General features: G+C 38.9%; 1 protein-coding gene across 2 annotated transcripts in view; it reads left to right on the top strand.

Moving 5' to 3' along the window:
* Window positions 1-1,068: 1,068 nt before the first annotated feature.
* The window catches only part of STK24 (serine/threonine kinase 24), a 54,890-nt gene continuing 36,082 nt past the window's right edge, over window positions 1,069-19,876 (top strand). Inside the window, exons 1-2 of one of the 2 annotated variants that reach the window (XM_039558806.1) lie at window positions 1,069-1,413; window positions 14,816-15,046. In XM_039558806.1, coding sequence (XP_039414740.1) covers window positions 1,372-1,413; window positions 14,816-15,046 — 273 coding nt within the window. In that variant the 5' untranslated portion in view covers window positions 1,069-1,371. Of the gene's footprint in view, window positions 1,414-1,841; window positions 1,901-14,815; window positions 15,047-19,876 lie in introns of those variants that run through there. The other variant, XM_039558878.1, reaches the window with a different exon arrangement.

The following is a 19,876-nucleotide window of genomic DNA, read 5'->3' as shown; positions in this document are numbered from 1 at the left end:
AGTAACCTGTCCATATTTCCTGAAGCCAAACTCCACAGAATCTAAACTCCATGCCTGCATTAAGGAAACTATCAACTCCTTCCTGAACAACTAAAAAAATTAATCCACTAATTCAGTTTTCTATACAGTTTCTAGCCATCATCCTTTCCTGTTTCACTATACTCAAAGGCTGGTATATTTAGTTTATTTTCTCAGGTAAAAAACCAATGTGTTTGTACGTGTGCACACTTACTTGCCTGCATAAGGCTATTGGCTAATTTTATTTGAATAATACTTTGAGGTAGAGACCTTGGGAACATTTATATGTCTACAAGTCTCAGGAAAACAAGACTGTGTAGCATTAACCCAGCTCACATGACACAACAAAGAATATCATAACTATAGGAAAAACTTCAGTGGAAGTTCTAATCACTTTTCAATAAGACCGTTTTATATTTTAAAGTGTTTCTTGCAGTTAAGAGATTTGTACAAACTCTAGTGAATTATCTAATGAAAAGCAATTTATGCTGCAGTGGATGCTCACCTCATTTTTAAAGACCACTTGAAAAGACAGCGAACCGCGCTGTCCTATGATTCCAGCCCCACCGGCTGACACGTTTCAATAGCTTTAACACTCATGAAACTCCCTAGGTTTTGTGCGGGGTGGAAAAAGGAGAGAATCTTAGGGCATTCCACGGCACATGGAAAGTTGTGCGACTGAGCTGTTAAATTCCAGTTGTAACAGAGAATAGAACATTGTCGAGTTCTCAAGGGGTTTGCATGTATGCAGAGCTTCTGCTGCGCGGGAGAGACCTCAGTGCTGACCCACTCTGCTCCCGCTTAGGAACTACAGAAGCACGGTTGGCATTTTGGGTTGCGGCGTCTGCAGCTTCTGACAGGAAGCCAAGCGCTTCCTGACGCCACAGGCTGCAGCGCAGTGCCGGCGCTGCGGTGCCCTTCCCCGGGGCGAGGAGCGGCACCCGCACCCCCGGCGGGCCGCTCCTGACGCGCCCATGGCGGCGGGCGGGCGGCCGGCGCGGGCAGGTACCCGCGCAGGGGAGGCGGGGCCGCCGCTGCCGCTCCTCCCCCTCCTCCTTCGCCTCCTCCTCCCGTCTCAGGTTTGTCATCGTGTCGCCGGCACGGCCCGGAGGAGGAAGAGGAGGAGGGATGAGGAAGCCGCTGCCGCCTTTTCATCCGTGACGGCGGCCTGGAGAGCCTGGCCTTGGGACGGCCCCTTTCCCACCGCCGGCGCACAGGCGCTGCTCGCCCGGGGGAAGGGCCAGGAAGAGGACGGCCGTGCTGTGTGTGAGAGAGCGTGGAGATGAGCTCAGCTCTGCGCCCTGGAGCCGCCTGAGGAGAGCCGGCTCCCTCCCTGCCTCTCTCGCCGCCGCCATGGCTCACTCCCCCGTGCAGGCGGGGCTGCCGGGGATGCAGGTGAGGAGCTGCCCCCAGGGCAGGCCCGGACACGCACCTCGGGCGAGGGTGGGTGTAGAAGGGGGGTTTCCCGGGGCTCGGGGGTCAGGGCTCGGGGATCAGGCGCCTCTTGGCCCTGGCTCGGCCGCGGGAGCAGGGGAGCGGGATGGAGACGAAACGTGCTGTCAGCGCTTGGCGTGGTGCCCAGCGAGCTCCGTCGGCCCGGTGGATCCCTGCCTGCCCCTGCCTCCCTCCATCCCTGTCCTCGGTAGCCGCTGGGTCGCTGCAGGCGTGCGGAGCGGAGCGTGGTGTGTGGCCCCCTCCCCCGGCCGGGAGTTCTCGGTGTTTTAATTCCTGAAGCGAACCGCGGCTCAGTGGGCGATTTTCGGCCCCGTTAATTTGAGGTGGATAGGGGAAGCATACGTAAAACCAGACCGTAAAAGCAGGGCCTGGAAATGTTGACCTTCAGCGCATGCTGCAGTGCCCGTATCTGTGGTGCTGCTCTGAGGTGGGTGCTCGGGGATCGTGTTTGGCTCGTGTGTTTGATTCCGAGAGTTCGTCAGCTGCTGTTTATACGGTGGAATTTTCTGGTTCTGTGTCTTAACTGTATTTTTGAAATAACTAATGCGTTTTTGTACTGCCTGAGCTGGCTTTCCCCTCTCCTCACCGCCTCGTTTTTCTTGGTTTAAATGGAAACTGCTGCCAGGAAAACATTAAGGTCGTTGGTATCTGTGTGTTGTTATTCTAATGTTTCCCGCATCTGATTGGAAACTTTCTTGCCCTAATCTCCGAAGGAACAACCTATGAATGACCTGTAAGAGTTTCCCTTAATTTGTCTCCTGGATTGAAAGCATTTGTGCATAATTTGGTTTAAGTGTTGGTTTACCATGGTTGGTTTTATTGTGAATCAAGATTCTAAGTCATGAATCTCTTTTCTTCCGAAAATCTGAGGATTTGAATTGAAAATGTTACATGCATGACATGAATTATATGCTCATACATAGTACTGGATGCCTTGTAGCCTAACTAGGCCCACACTCTGAGCTGATTAATTTATTGCTCTGTAGGTCCTTCTGTTGAGAGTTCAAGTTCACCTTCCAAATATGAGCAGTTTGCTGATTGCCAGAGACAGAGAAATAAGGGTTTCTTGATTGACTATGGCTATTATTTGGGCTTTTTATTTATTTATTTATTTTTTATTCCTTTGAGACATATTAGAACTGAGGCAACTATCTACTTTGAAACACAATCTGTAACACTTTAGAATTAAAAAGTCAGATTTGTAGTTGCTTGTGAGAGAATGAAGATTATTCCATCATTATGCATGTACTGCTGATGTGTGTCACTGCATGATCTAAGGACCTGTGCTTTTTATTGACTTATTATTTAGTTTGTGGTACTGTTAGCTGTACTAAATGGGTGGATCTTCAGGGTTCTTGTTGGTCCATGTAATTTGGGACTTTGCTTCAAATCTTTTTATTCAGGATGGTGTTATTTTTCTCATGATTTTTATTCTATTATTATGAGAGTTGCTGAAGTGTGAACTTTAATAGTCTAAAAAAATCCCCCTGAACACCAAACTAAAGACCTGCTGAGAGGTAGAGGCATAAAGTCTCTGCTGCTCGCTAATTTTTGGTGCCCAGTTCAAGATGTCTATATCCATTTCCATTCTGTCAGAATATACAGCAGTTTTATGGTGGTCTGTTTTCAGTACATGATTCTCTTTGATTTTATTTCCAAGTAAATGTTCAAAGAGTAAAGTACATGCAATGTGTGACATCTGCTTCGATAAGAAAAAGGTTTGGGACTTTTTCGTTGTGTAGAAGAGAGGAATAGAGCTTAGTTCTCTGAGTTATAATTAAATTGCCTAAATCACGGGACTATGTCTTCTTTTTCTGTAGTGTGATCCCTCCTCCCCACCTACCAGCTTCTGCCACAAATGGTGGAAGCAGTGTCAGTGACAAGTTATGCAGCTTTCTCTGACATTCTTTGCTGTACTTACACAAGAGAGCACCCAGTGTGCTTGTGTGAGCAGAGTAACTTCTTGACCCCAAAAAATCACTCGGAGGGACATCACTTTATTAATGCTGTTTGGCATGAGCACGGGTAGTGTAAATAGAGCAGAGGAATGAAAGATTAATCTATTTCTCCCTGAACAAGATGTCTGATCGATGTTTGAAGAGTGATGCATAAAAAGTGAGTGGGTAGAGAGTGAGCCAAAGGAATGAAAAACTGTGGAGGAAATGTAGGATGGTGCTGGAAGGTTGTCAAAACCTGAGATTTGCTGTCTGCTGCAAAGTGGGCATGTTGTAACCTGAATAAAAACAGAGTTGGGTTTTGACCTAAATTTCTGTGTGTTCAGTTTAAGTTTGGACTCAAAAGTTTTTGCTGTTGTTGTTTTAAGGGCTTTGTATAGATATGAGTTTGGGTGTGCAGTGTGAAGCCGCATCATTACTAAACTGAGAATGTGTTGTCTTGCTTGTTCATGCCTTATGGAAGTGGCCTGAGGAGAGTGTGTGTTTGCCTGTAAATGTGTGAGATTCCTGCAAGGCTGGCTCTGAGTAAGTGTATATGACCTTGATTTTCAGACTGGCCTGCATTTCAAGGCTGTGGTGAGCTTCTGTAGCTTCTTTATGGAAGCTGTGTTTTAAATAATCAAGTACTGTGTTAATAAATTTATGGTAATAAATTCCTGTGGTGCTTTTAAAATTCCATCATCTTTAAGACAAGCCTATTCTGTATGATAAACCCTTTTTTTATCTTCTTCCCTTTCAGTTTTTCTGTAGCAATAACAGTGTTTATGCAGTAAGTTATTTTTATTCATTCTTCATTGTATTTTCAGTACAAGAGCTACAGGTTCTTAATGTAAATAAGCATTGACATTCAAGCTGTTTCGCTTCAAGAAATGCTAAAAGTTTAACTAAATTTAAGTGGGAACTTGACGAATTAACAGAAAAGAAAGGTTTTTAAGTATAAAGGCACCATTTCTGGCTCAGAAAGTGTCTAAAGTGTCAGTTTGCTGGAGACTGGAAGGGTGTTTTGGGAAATACTGCTGTTTACTTTTCTATTTTTGCACTGTTCTCAAGATGTTCACTTTTGACTGTTGTAGGAGAAGTGTCCTGGCCTAGAGGATCCTTTGTTCTGATCCAGCATGGCTGTTCTTTCATAGTTAACACACTATAGGTGTTACTGTCTTCCTTATTGTAACTCCTTCTCCTTTTATAAGAAACTGTTTTAACGACTTCCTGTGTGAGCTCTGTGTTTGGTAATTGCAAAATACTGTGTTGCTAAATCAAAGGCACTGTGGAAAGGCTGCTTAGCTTCTACTGCTTTCCATTTGCAGCTTCTGTGTAGGAGACCCAGTTTGTTTTTTGGTTTTTTTGTTTGAGAGTTTGTGCTCACTGTTACTGTTTACATTATAGTTTGACAAAAGCTTTGCAGTAACTTACAGCACTTAAATATTGGACAGATCCTTGAACTGTTAGGATCTTGGCTAATGAGTTTTAAAATATCCTGAATACAGATGTCATGGTTCTGTGACATATTACAAGCTCAGCCCTTGGGTGGCAGGACAGAAGTTTTAATTGGTGAAAATGAAGTGGGCATCTTCTCACTCTGTAGTCAAAGGCTGTGTCAGGGCTATGTAATAGATGTAAGGAGCTGTTTGAGAGGAGTCAGGAAAACCTATTTCCATTGTGTGGCCTTCCAGAAAAGGTAAATAGATACTGCTTATGGCGACTGTGTCTTTCAGGTATCCTCACAGACCAGTCAGACTTGTCCTGCATTGTGGCAAGTTTCATGTACCAGTTTCATGTTTGAGTAAGGTACCCTCTTAGCCAGCTGTCATCTTTGTTCCCCAGAGAGACAAAAGGCTACTGATGCAGTGAACACATTTAAATATCAGGCCTTGTGTTATGAGTGGTGTACAAGGCTCTGATGTCAGCTTTTACACAGTGGCATCTTTTGTGTTTCTGAACTAGAAGATGGAAGTATGTATCTTGGCTGCATTTTCAAAATTTGCTTAAATTCTTCTCATGCTCCTTTTCTTGGGGGGTGGAGTGGGAAGGAGAATAGAGGATGCACCAAACACTAACTAATAAAGTTAACCAGGCATCTAATATAAATCAATAATAATATAAAATACTGCATCCGTCTGATAATAATTTGGTGCCTGCTATACAAAAGGATGTGGACAGCTGGAGAGGGTCAAGAGAAGGGCCGCAGAGATGATTGGAGAACTGGAAAGCCTGTCATGTGGAGCTGAGAGAGCTGGATGTGTTTAGCCTTGAGAAAGGAAGGCCTAGGGGAGACCTTATCACCATGTTCCAGTATTTGAAAGGTTTCTACAGAGAAGATGGAGACTGCCTTTTTACTAGGAATCACGTGGAAAGATGAGGAGTAAGAGGTATATGTTACCCCTGGGGAGGGTTCTGACTGGACACAAGAGGAAAATTTTTTCCCAAATAGGACAATCATCCATTGGAGTAATCTTCTTGGGGAAATGGTGGATTCCCTGCTGCTGGACTCTTTTAAGACTTCCCTGGACAGGGTGCTGGGCCATCTTGTCTAGACTGTGCTTTTGCTGGGAAAGGTTGGACCAGATTTTCCTTGAGATCCCTTCCAACCTGGTATCCTATGATTCTGTGATTGAATTTGATCTGGTTATTGCTTTTGTGATGATACACCTGCCTGCATTTGTGGAGTACTATTTAATTCAGCAGTGTTCTGTGTGCCTAAAAGTAATAATTTGTGTGGATGCAGCTATATAATCAGAACTGTTTTTACTTGTAAACTCTTTGTTGATCTGGGTAAGTTTCCATGTGTAGGTATGCACCTGACAATTAATAACAAATACAATACATAGGAAGAATCTCTTCAGTGTACTGGATTTGAGATGTAGAGGGACAAATTTTTTAAGACAATATTTAGTTTTATGAGAAGACAACATGAGATAATAAAATTACATTACATTAGAAAGATTTTAATCTTGGGTTTCCTAACCCATCAGTAAAATTATCTCCATTTCTCAGCAGAGAAAAATGTTTGTCTGTTTGTTTGTTTTAATGGTAGACTTCAGCTTCCATATTTAAATTTTTTTTATACACAGAAGCTTGACTGTGAATGTAGCAACTTCTTTCTGCCAAAATTGCTAACTCCCTTAAGCTGATGTGTTTGGGTTATGTGCCAAACTGAGTCTTGAGCTATGATCAGTGCAAGGTGATGTTGGCATTCACAAGTTAGTTGATAGCAGTAAAATCTGTTTGTTTTTCCCAAGCTTGCTTTAAGCTTTAGTATATTACCTGAAACCAGACTTCTGGCTACGTTCAGGAAGTTCCAAAACTCAGATAAGTGTAGTTTATTTTTGAAGAGATGTATTGAATAGATGCTCTTTTTTTTAGTGAAATGGCTTTCATAAACCAAAAAATACTTCATTTATTGGAAGTATTTGTGCATGGTGTTGTTCCTTCTTAGTGGACAAGAATGGGTATTAGAGTAATAAATGTTTAGGTTGCACAAACATCAGAGTGTGCTGATTGTATGTTACTACAGAACTGAGAGCCTTCTGCAGTGTAACTTGATTAAAAGTGAGGCTTGGACCAGGAGAATTTATTGTATTCTTAGTTGCTCTGCTTGGCAGCTTCTTGAGACAGACATCTGGGTTTCCTGTCAGATAACAATGGGTGCAAGGAGAGTCTCCCCTCAAATTATGGAATTGCTGTAGAACCTAAAATTCGCTCTTTTCCTTCTTTTTCTCAAGTAGTGTTAATGCAATGTAACTTTCTAATTGCCTCAATTAGCACTATTTATTCAGCCATTTGTCATAATGATGGGATTTTCCACAAAGAGCTACTTTATTTTTCTTTTTATCAGTAGCTTAGCTAATTAAGAGTGATTTTTACAGCATTTAGCCTTTTAGCAAGTGTAAACAAGTGAGAGACATTTTTCTAAAACTCTTTTTGGGACATTTTTCCTTAGCTGTCTTTCTCTTGGTGTCTAAAATACATCTTGTGTTTCACTGCCATAATGTACCTACTGCTGATACTTGTGTGTTGTTTTCATTGTGTGCTCAAGGCATTGAGAGATTTTTAATTGCAGTAATTTACCGTTTAGAAGTGTAGTGGATGAAAGGGGGGGAAGTCAGTTACATGTTATGAAAGTTTTTAGTGATGTTGCACTAAAAATTGAGAAACTTCAGAAACTCAGAATAAATTCCAATTAAATATGCTTTCTGGAAGCAGGCTGTGGTTAGGTAACTATTCATTTTGGTATTAAACTTGTAGGGTTGTACACTAAGCAGCTTTCTGAATAAAAAATATCAGAAAATTTCAGACTGATTTGTGCAGGGGACATTGCACCCAGAAAATGGTATTGGTTAATTAGAAATCTAGAAGCATGCTTTGTATATTTGTGTTACCGAGGAAGAATTGAATACTTTGTATTCTGAATCTAAGGTAAGTGCATCTTGCATGAAAATAAGTGGAAAGAGGGTTATACAAGGGATGAGGAATACTTTTATGGTAGGCTAACTTTAGGCAACTTTTTTATTCCTGCTGGAAATGTGTTTAAACCCTGTTTCAATCTAGGTAGAAATCAGAACAAGAGAGTTGAACTGTGTGACAAATATGGGTATTAGTAGGCCACAGTGATTCATGCTATATGTTTTTACCTGCAGTGTTTGAGATGCAATGTTTACAGCTTTATTTTTTGCTTCCTCTCTCCTCTGTTTCAACCCACTGAAGTTTCACAGCAGGATTTATGGCAGTTGTTCCTTTTTCTCAATAGTTAAAGTATTGCTACTGCTAATTCTCTGCATTTTTGGTATATTTTATTTCTCCCAGAAGAAAGCAATTTCCTTATGGTAGCATGTGTCTGAATTGAATAATTATAGTATGGGAGATGGCAAATTAGAAATATGGAATGTGTATGAAGAAAAAAAGAAAACAATTACTTCTTATAATTCACAAATTCTACACCTATTTATTATAGATGAATGCTTTCATTCTAGTCTTTGTACTTCTCATTCAATGTTTTGCTGATTAGTCTTCTTAAAATGAAATAAAAATCAGTTGTTGCTGTTCATGATAATTATAACATAGCTATGGTACTTTGTCTCATTTTACTTTATTATTGATAGACAAGACTGAGAGATGGCTCAAATTTGGTTCCAGTTTTAAGGCTTCTTAAAAATGTATTTTTTTTATCCTTGTTTATATAAAAATCCCAGACTTTAAATCCCATTTAAATTTGTCTTTTTGGGTTAATTAGCTGCTCTTTGAAAGTATAGGTAGGGATTGATACAATTGAACAATTTATAATCTGCCTCCTGCCTCTGTTCTATTTCAATTTCACACCAGCTGCAGGAAATAATTTTGTGTTGTATCAGTTGTTCATATGTGGTATATATATATTGCTGACACAAAAACTTGTGAGCTTCTGAGAAAGCTGAAATGCTGAAAAGCAAACTTTGAGGCTTCTCCTTCCTGGAGGTAGTTTTTTCCCTGATACAAAACCATCTTATATGGGTGTTTTGGGGAGTTGGTGGTTGCTTTTTTTTTTTTTTTTTGTTTGTTTCTGGCTGTGGGTTTGTTTATTCCCTGCCCCCTGCTTTGGTAGCCCAGGTTTGTGGGAGGGCTGCATGATTTGAGTTTGTGCAATTTACCCAAATTTATGTATCTCTGCTACTGCCTGCCTCCACTACAGCACAAACTATGCTGCTAGTTTTGTGGGGATCAAAGTAAAAAGGGGAACTGCTTAATACCGTGTTGAGATGAAGACACTTTCAATGGTTTTTTGAAAGATTGCAAGTGGTGCTATGGGGAAACCTTTGCAGTGCCTTCTTGAAATGGGGAGCTGTGTGAAGAATGACATCAACTGTGCCTGCTGTTCACTTTGATTGGCTTTAGGCTCAAAGTTCTCTGAGTACGTGGGAAAATTTCCTGTGTGAACTTCTCTGGCAGATTTCTGTTCTCTGATCTAACCAAAGAAAAAATTTAAAATATAGAAATTATGTGCAGCAATGGTGTCTCATTTCTGAAGAAATTGTTTTTGAGCAGTAAATTTAGCAGCAAAACTAACTCTTGGTGTGATAGGAAGTGTATCACAGAATAGCTGAGATTGTAAGGGACCTGTGGAGCACATCTAGTCCACCTCCTGCTCAAAGTAGAGTCATCAGATTGCTTAGGACCACATCCAGCCTAGTTTTTTAATACCTCAAAGGATCCACAACCTGCCTGGACAGACTTAGTGTAGTGCTGGATTATCCTCACATTAAGGAAGGTTGGGGTTTTACCTTTATAGTTGTTTTGGTGGTTATTTTTTGTATGTTTGTTTGTTCGTTTTTTCTTTTCCTCTTTTTTTTTTTTTTTTTTTTTTTTTTTTTAAGTTTAGATGAAGTTTCCTATACTCAGTTTCTGGCCATTGCATCTTGTCCTTCTTCTGGACACCACTGAGAAGAGTCTGGCCCTGTGTTCTTTACTCCTTTCCATCAGGTATTCACACACAATAAGATTTCCAAGCCCTCAGGCTTCTCTTTTCCAGGCTAAGCAATCCCCAGAAATCTTTGAACCTCTTTAGATTATTATATTTTGGGCTCAGTCTTGGTAGGGAATGAGAATTGGACTGACAAATTGGAAATTGATTTGGTGAAATTAAACATATACAAAATGAGGTGTTAAAAGATTGTCTATTTCAAATGAGCTGCACAGAGAAATCACAGATCTGCAAGTAAAAAAGAACTTGAATTATGGAGATGCTTTATAATTCTTGTAAGTTAAAGAGACATTTTTTAATGCTTTTCTACAATAGCTGGAATAACTCTTCATAAAAAGAGGTTAGAAATAAGAACTGGAGTGAGACATGGAAATAAACATAAAGCTGTATCTTTGCTCAGAATGGTTATGGGTAAAGTTGGATCTAACTAGTTTGAATTTCAGTAATGTTTTCTGTTGAGCTTTGAGGGACAATTAGTGTGGATGAGAATTGGAGATTCATAAAAATAAATATGTTGCTAGACATGTGTAATCCTGGCTGTGAGGAGGGTACTGCAGAGGTGGTGTCAGAGTGGGTGATACTGCTAGTTTCTCCAGGACTGTTCTCATCAGTTGGTGACTGAAAAGTGACCTTTGCATAGAAAAAGGCAATGCATGCTGATTAAAATGGCTGATGGTACAAAATTTAAAGGCACCCGTTACACTTGAGAGGCCAGTGCTGAAGAACTGTGCAACCCTGGGAACTGGAATTACTGAACAAAGCAACATAAAGTGCAGCTTGTCGTAAGTATGAGTATTACAAAGAACCTTTGCAAGAGTCTGGGAGCTCATTAGTTGGAAATGCAGAGCATTAGGATGAGGTGATTTGGTTTAGTTGATTGCAGCTGAGTTTGAGCCATGAGGCCAAATTGAACAAATAGGATCTGAGAATGTATTGGACTATTTTTATTCTGTTGAAGTGGGCAACAGTGTTGTTAGGTTCTAAAAAGAGTTAATTTTAAATGGAGTGGGTTTTTTTGGCTGATTAAGGTCAAAAGTAATGAATCCAATGTGGAACAAGTACAGAGAGATTACTCAAATTATTGGATGAATGGTGGCTTTGCTTATGGTGAAAAGGACTTTGTTCTGCATGGCTAAACAAGCTGGACACTAGACAAGATGGCAGTTTGTGTTCAAAAGTGTGAAAAACTATTTGAAATAAAAAGCAAAGTAACTCAAGTGTCTGTGGAAACTGAAAGTTCTGGAATCATCCAATCTGAATGCTCCATAATTTGTTTTTGATTTGTTGCACTGTGTATTCTGTGACAAGCTTTGAAAAAAATGTTGTAGTGGTGGAGATCTAGTTCTTTGTCAAGGTGATTAGCTTTACCCATTTGCAGCAGATATTGATGTTCTAATCTGTGGTTTCTAGCAATATTTGAAGTGCTAATTTGATGCTTACATGAAGGCTCTTCTATCAGTTCCCATTATTTTGAGTAGAAATAAGCTCTATGTTTAGTGAAAGCTTGCAAAGAATAGAGTTGGCGAAACCATAGTGAAAGTATCAGTGGAAGTCATTTTCCTCTAGGTAGTTGTGTAGAGAGAATATTTATAAAGCTATTTGTTTATTTTGTCTCTGTTGGAAGTATTTACAAAAACAAGCAAAAACAAATTTGGAAAATCCTTTCCAGATGTGATCTTGGAAAAATGGGTGGGAATTGACCACTCCCGTACTTTCAGATTTAAGCAGTTCATTTATGTATCTGGAGGCCTGACATCTGTATTTTTGAAAGACAGCAGGTCATTAAAAGAGACCAACTCTTAGTTTTTGCAAAAACACAGGTTGCCAGTAGTTTAAGGCTCTCACTTCAAACACCTGGTGTTCTGAGAAGAAAATTGAGACCTTCTTGCAGAGCAAGAGTGTGTTGTTCGGGTTTTTTGAAACAACTGCTACCTACTGTTGTTCAGAACAAAATTCAGGAATGGCAAGTGTTACGTTTTGGAACAAATGAATGAATTTACAAAAGTTGTGAACTGGTAAGGAAAGGTTGGTTTGTTTGTTTGTTTGACAATTAGTCATTTCACAAGAAACATATAAAATAATATTGATAATTATTTTAATCCCATTAAGTCCTGTTATTATTGAAAAATTAGCATTTCAAAATGTCTGCAAAATTTTGATTATAAAAAATCAAACAGGAACAGTTGTTCCCTTCTTCTTGGGTCTTCCAGGAATAGTTATCTTCCTCGCTTTTCTGTAATTACTAATTCTCTTTTACAGTTGTCTTATAAAACTGCCAGCCTAACACCAGAATCCCAAGAGCTTGACACTGTAAAAAAGAAACTGTGAGGTTCCCGAAAGTCTATGAAGACTGTGGTGTTGTGAAACAAGGGGATCTAATATATGCTAGTAATAGATGGTTAAGGGGAAGAGGGAAAATAGGGGGTGTATACGTACAGCCAGCAGAACTTGAAGAGCTGCTGGCAGGTAGCTCTTGCATTTTCTCCACATGAACAACTGCAGTGCACTGCAACTTTGAGCAGTGCTGGCTTTTTAGTCTCAGGAGGTGAAACATGGAATTTTTTAGGCAGCTGTGACTGGGATTGGTTTGTGGCTTACCCAGATGCCTTTGTAATGATGTAATGCTCAGATCCCTGTGGCAGGTGAATGGAACTTGAAGGCTTGTGTGGATGGATTAGGCGTGCACAGCTCTCTACGGCACATTATCTCAAATTCCAACACAGGATATATGAAAGTGTAGACAGATAATTGTTTTCCACAAGGGAAAATATCTGATGCAGGTGTTAAGGTTATTTTTATTCATGAAGAGTTCTCAGAGAAGACTGGTTTGAATGTTGACAACAGAGCATTCTGTGAAGCATGAGAAGAACCAGTAAGCACAATTTGGTTTGTAGTTTTGTGATCTCTTAGAAATTATGTCCCTGGAGGTGTTGGTAAGGGTTATTCTGTAGCTAAGGGTTGACTGTCAGAAAACATGAAGTGCCTTGGTCTGGTTTCCAAGTGGGAGATATATTAGCATATTACGTATGTAATATTTACTAGTGTGTAAGAGTATGTTGTTCTCATTACATTGAAATTAAAGGAGGAACAAGCTGATTTTCATGGAAAGGATTTGGATCTTTTGCTCTGTTACCTTAATGGCAAAAGGGTTATAAAACCCCATGCCCTTCTATTTGTTTCCTGAAACTGACTTTGGATAAAAGGATGGATCAGTAAGATGTAAAGCAGGGGGCACTTCTTGGGGCTGGTGAAGTCTTGCAGTAAGTACACTTAGAGTGTTTTTGCTTTAGGCTGATCTCACCAGTGATGTGTTCCTGGAATGATTATCTGAAAGCCGTGATGTCTTATAGCTGTCTTCAAAGTACTAAAAGTAGTAGTGTACTCCCAATTTGTGCCAGATGATAAAATGCTCTGAGAACCGAGTGGGTTTATCTTTGGGTTTGGTCAGTTCCAGCTACCTGGTCCTCAAAACACCTACTTCAGTGTGAAATTGAGATACCTCCAGAAAAACTGTGTTCTAGACTATCTTCCTCTTGCAGCTGCATGGGCTAATTATGTAACCTTTGAGATGTGAGAGCAGAAGTAGACAGAAGTATAGGTGGGAGGTGGTTTATAAGCTAAATTTACTTGTTACAGAAAATGTTGTTTCAGTGCTTGCCAGTGGTAGCCTAGAAATTCTCATTCCCCTCTTCATGCTACTATGAAGTTGGGCTAAGTATAAAGTGTTGTTTTATGCTTATTTAGGCATTACTGAATTCTTCTTGTATGAGCCTTTTTCTATATCAACAATGTATTTTCACTTAGCTAGCATGAGTGTCATCCTTTTAAAAACACAAACATGTCTTTTAAAGTATTACTTTTATTTCTTAAGGAGAAGATTCTAAGTAATCCTATCCTATTTTTCTTCATTTCATGACTATTCCCTCTATTTATGACTTTTCCAGTTTAATCATAGAATAGTTTGGATTGAAAGGAACCTTTAAAGGTCATATAGTCCAGCCCCACTATAGTTGCAATGTATGTATTTTTTATTGCCTAGTGAGGGTCCGTGCTGTTAGATTAAGAAGGTACAAGATGCTGTGGAACTTACCATCTGTGCACTGAAAGTGAGAAGTCTGAGCAGCAGTAGTGAGCTGAATACTTGACAGTGGAAAAAAACCAAGTGTGGCAGTGTGGTCCACCTCAGTCTTATTTGCATGTTTAGGTGAGGACTTGTGGCTTTTATGTGACTGCTCAAATCAAGAAAGCTGGGAACAGGATGTTTTTTAGGACTGAATGACTTTACACAACTGAGAGAAGAAGAAAAAGATAAATAAATCCTGATTGAGAAAACCTTGGCATCACGGAGAAGGAGGAAGCTTGGCTGTTCGTGCAGGTGATCCTTAGCAGGAGAAAATTGAAGAGGATTGTTTGTCACATCAAACAGAAGGAAATAGTATTCTGTGCCCTGAAGAAGGTGAATGAAATCCTTAGGAGGATGAGATATGTGAAAAATACAAAAGAGAAGGATTCTGGGATGTGGGAGGGAACCAATTTCAAGAGGAAAGGTTAGACAAAAGGCTTACTTTTATTGGTAGAGGTGTTTGATCTATTTGCTTTTAATAAAAACCGAATCTGTGTAACAATCTTTCATTCTGGATACTCTTTCTTGGCAAAGAAAAAGAAATTGAGATAGCAGCATTTTCTGTTGCCAGATAGGTTTATGTTACGCTGTATATAAAGAACAAATTTAACCCTGTCCATGTGTCAGGGTTTTATCCTATCGGTGTGTGCATATAAGGGATGTAGAAAGAATGTGATAATTATGGAGGTAGAAAAAGGTAGCTAGATAAATAGGAATATGTGGAATTTGAAATGTTTGTTGCCTTTAAAAACAGTGCATTTTGTTTTAGTGTTACAAATACTGAATGACTTTTCTCTTTATTTTTAACAGACTCTGAAGGCAGATCCAGAAGAGCTGTTTACAAAACTGGAGAGAATTGGTAAGGGGTCTTTTGGTGAAGTTTTTAAAGGAATTGACAATCGGACTCAGAAAGTTGTTGCTATAAAAATTATTGACCTAGAAGAAGCAGAAGATGAAATAGAAGACATCCAACAAGAAATCACAGTGTTGAGTCAGTGTGACAGTCCATATGTAACTAAATATTATGGATCCTATTTAAAGGTAAGATACTCACAGATGGTGGCGATTTAATTTTATAAGTAATTCTTTTCCAGGCTATCCAGTTGTGCCTGTTTTTTTGGTGAGGTTTGTCAGACCTCAGTTGAAGAAAAATGTATTTCTGTCCTTTCAGTTCTAAAGAAAGAATGAGTTACTGTATTTTGTGAAGTATGTGACAGAACTTCATAGGAAAAAAATGCATGTCTTTTTCTGTTTCTGTACAAAAAACCCCTTAAATAACATGAGTTTGTTGAGCTCTAATATGTTTATATTCTCTTAATATTAGGTTATTTAAATTCAGAAAATTCAACCTAAGTCTACATTTGAATTATCAAAACATTAAAAGCAATGTAGCATCAGCTGTTTTGTAAAGCTTGAAATTTTTCGTCAGGGTTTGATTCCTGATCATTCTAAGCTATTAGGTTATCCTTCTGAGGAGACTGAACCTAGCCTTGATCTGAGTGATTTAAAAATTAAAATCTGAAAGTAAATTTTTTTGCACATTAGAGATAAGTAAAGCTAATGATGGAAGGCGTTTCTGTTAACTGTCTTGTGAATCTGTTTGCCTTTCCTCCCACTGCTATATTATTATTGTTGGGATTCAGTTTTAAGTGTGCCAGAAATCTTGCTCTTTTGTTTTGTTTTGCTTTTTTTGTTATTGGTTTTAATTGAATGGATGTAATGATTTATTACATCTTGAAGGTAGTGGAAATACCTGAAAGCATTTGGTATTACTTTATTCCTTTGGGCAGACTTTGTTCCCATCTCAATAGCTCTTTCTTTTACGACAGTGAGATGAGAATCTAGATAAGAGTTTGTCATCTTGGCAGGATTTGAAGTTAGAAGTAGGCATAAACACTTTAATTCAGTCTGCTTTTGCTTTTGTGGAAGTGCTCTATTTCTCAGAAAAGACGTGAAGGTTCTAAAAGGGGCACCCTGCTTTATCTCTGTATTTCTGAGATTGCCAGTTAGTTTTCAAAGAGAAAAGGACTTTTTCTGGATCCAGGAGATGCATTACTCAAGTGAGGGACAGTTTTTCTTTTCTTCCTTGTGCTCTGAACCAGTTTGCTTGGATATCTTATCAGTGAAGGGCTTTGTTAGTGATTTTTTAGACCTGATAACTTATTACCAGAACAGGACTTAGATGTTACGTATAGATGTGATCTCAGAAGTATCAGAAGGCACTTAATGAGCACAGTAAATTGGATGAATTTTTCCTCATGGCTACTACTACTTTTGAAATTACACGGTCAAGGATTGATAGTTAAATGAATATGGCGACTCCAGCACTGTGCCTTCCTAGTCTGTCTGCTCTAAACAGTTGTAGCCCTTCCCTGTGACATTACAGTTGTGTGAGCTGTCCCATCATGTCTTGGTAATCACAGTGAGATCAAAGCCTTGTGGCTGCACACAGATCTCAAGTTCCTGCTGCTTGTTCCCTATACTGCCTTCATTGGTGTGCTGGCACTTCATGGAGGTGTTTGAGTGTATCTATGTCCCAGTAGGGGTGCAGGGAAATGTCACAGTCCTCTCCTCTTCTCCCACTTTTCCTAGTTCAAAGCTCACTTTACAAGGTTGGCCATTCTGTTGGCAAAGGCTTGTGTGACCTGTTTCATGAGGTGAGTTCCATCTCTTCCAATCAGCACAGTCCCAAACCAAAACCTTGTTGCCAACACCAGTGATGCAGCTGGTTGTTTACTTTGTAAATCCATCTACTTCTCCTTTTGTCATTGACCCAAACTGGGATAATCAAGGAGAAGACTACCTGGGCCTCCAGACCCTTGTCCATCATCTCCAGAGCTCTGAAATTGAATGTGATGGTTTCTAGTTACCCTTGGTGTCATTTGTACGCACATGAGAAACCAGCAAGGGGTATTAGCTCTTACAGGATAAGAAATAGAATATAAGAAAAAGTCTGATGGGAAAACCTCTTATTAGTTTTAAAAATGTGTAATAACAATGGGGCTGAAAAAGAAAAATCCAGTGTTCAAATTTGAACTACGTGAATGTCAATGTTTTTTGAAGGTGTTATGGCAGTGGTTGCTTTTCCTGATGGAGGATGAGAGGAGATTGTAGGGCTCTGAGCCCTGAATGAGTTTGGCTGGGTCGAAGTGCCAATAGGGATATTTATGCTTATTGTTGTGAGGGGGACCCTCTGATACCTTCCACATGCCTTTTTCTGTTCAGTGTAGTAGCCTGTGAGTTTTTCAACTTGTGTCAGCTTTCTATGATACTGCACCAACAGTGGCTGTGTATGACTGAGTTACTTTTGCCATGAAGTACATCTCTTTCTACAGTTAGTAGAATGTGCAACTACTCATGTACTCATGGCTTCAGTTTTTTGTGAATGTGTGTTGTTTGTAAGACACTTGGTACTACAGAACTTTTGGTCTTCAAAACGAAAAGCTCATTTCTTTATGCTGTTAAAAATTAATGTGTGGTGGTTATTAGGTGATGCTGAAATGGTAGAATCTTTGCAAAGGCAACATTTTGCAGTTCTGTTTGCTTTCTAAAATAAGAGTCAGGTCTTGTTATCAGAGATGTGTCATCACATATATACACACACACAAAAGGGACTATATTAATATTTCAATGAATTGGTTCATATTCTTGGCTAGAAATCTAAGTTTATTTGCTGCAGGTATCTGTTGTATTTGGAATCCAGGACTGCTATATGTAGTTCTAAGGGTCTGACTGTCTTTTAACTCTAACAGTGTAGATAATCCGTCACTGAGTACGTTTAACACATTAATTTTTCCATGTGTTGAGTGATCAAGAGACATGATTTCTTTTGTGATTGGACAGTTTAGCACTAGGTACAAGAAAGATAGTAATGTCTTCTCAGAGAACAAACTTCTTTGAAGTAAGCGAGTGGAAAACAATAAGATCTCAGTTTATATTGCCAACCATTTCACCATTTATTATCCTGTGGTCTGTGCAGCCTCATGCATGTTGACCATGTGTCTGGTGGATGTTGGATAGAAAGAGGTACTGTTTATAGGGAACTCTTAATTTGATTTTCTGTTAATTATTTTTGGCGGACAGATCGATGCTGTCTTTGGAATTGCTATCCTTTCTCTGGTAGGCAGAATGTTTTGGGCTTGAGTTTTTTAATATTTGGGTTCTTTTAAAATAAATTGGATCACCTGTTTCTGAGAAATCTTTATATTGTTCTTCATTCTGTGTTATTCCACACCTTCTTCCATTAAGCTATGTGATTTTACGTGCCAGTGTGTCCAGGAACCTGTTGCTTGAAATTTTAGAAGGCTTATATAATACCATTGTGCTTGTCTGAGGCCTCATGCTGTCTTGAGTTGATGTGAGAAGAGCTTGTCAAGCTCTTCTTGTCTACTGCATGATATACATGGTAGGACAGCTTGAAATAACTATTGCAATTTAATGAGTTAATGAAAGTTACTTTGTTCTAGTAATTTACTTTTTAAAAACATTTTTTAATTTCTAGGTTCTATCTAGCATAGTGTGATATAGCCAAAAGCCTTGTTAAATTTCCTTACTCTACAATTCTCTGTACATACTAATTGAATACTTTGGAAATGTGTTTTCTTTATAGCAAATTCTTCTTTCATATCCAGAGACTAAGCCATATCTGTTCATATGAAATATTACTGCTTTAGCACAGTGAGTCTTAAATAAGAAGCAGCTTATTGCTCCCATAAAGCAAGTCTTGCATTCCCTCTAGACTTTGTTCCGTGTGTCTGTTGCTGGAGGTTTGTGTGCAGTTGCTGTGGTCAGAGTTCATGCAAACAGAGCAAAAGCAATAGTGAAGTGGTATCAGTTTAGGTTGTCATTCTGAATATAAGTTTATTTGTGGTACATCTTTCTGTCAGAAATCAAGATGTATTTATATAAAACAGAAATGCCCTTTTCTGAAGGCACTGTATTTTTAAATACGAAGTCTTAATGTTCCCATTCTATTGGAAAAAAAGGTCTTCTGTCTACTGTAGAATATAAGAAGTAACTGCAATGTTGCTCTTAAAGCAAATTGCAGTGTCATGGTTTACATGGGTGCATTTATCTACAGGGATTGCCATTCCTTATCTGCCATGGTGTGTTAAAAATGTGTAGCGTTGCTTGCTGTCTTCCAAATGAAAGGTTTATCTGTTCCTTTATGATCTGATTAAATGCTCCAAGGATAGAAGAATTGTAGTTCTTTTTAGATCCTTATAGAATTAATTCATGAAACTTCTCTGGGTCTATTTACTTCTTTAGACTTTAGGTTAACAGCATCCACATTCTTCCTTGTAATGGATTAGGGATTCTTTTGTTTTTGTTAATTTTTAGAAAATTTCTTAGAAATTTGGCTGAAATTTGCTATCTCTTCTGAGTTTTGCTGTGCTTTAAATAGGAAGTATTGCTATGCTACTTATTCTAAAAGTGTTGCAGTCTAGAAGCTTGTCAGCTCTGCCTTTTGCATCTTACTCTGCTTTACCAATTTTTCAAGAGCTTAGTTAGATTTGGTTGTGTGGTTGTTTCTCCTGTCCTTGTTGTTTGAAATCTGTTTTATTTTCAAGATTCACATGCCTCTCTGATAATGTTTCTTCAGTTTTGTTAATAACTTTTAGTATTGCTTTATTATAACTTAATAATGTTTTTATATTTCTTGATCTTGTCTTATTATTTAGAAATATATGAGCAAATTAATTTGTGTTTATATTTAAAACACTGAAGATTAAAGACCCTTGACTTTTTTGTGTATCTGTATATGTACCTTACTCTCAAAGCTTAGGTTAATAAATGTATATGGTGAAAAGCTGAGATTGATGTATTTATATGTATGTGTATGTTGAAAATTCTTTCATTTCCTTGTCTTAG

Source organism: Corvus cornix, chromosome 1 (genome assembly GCF_000738735.6).
Source record: "Corvus cornix cornix isolate S_Up_H32 chromosome 1, ASM73873v5, whole genome shotgun sequence".
Taxonomy (NCBI): Eukaryota; Metazoa; Chordata; class Aves; order Passeriformes; family Corvidae; genus Corvus; species Corvus cornix.
Note: the sequence above shows the minus strand (reverse complement) of the source record. Positions and strands in the feature narration are given on the sequence as shown.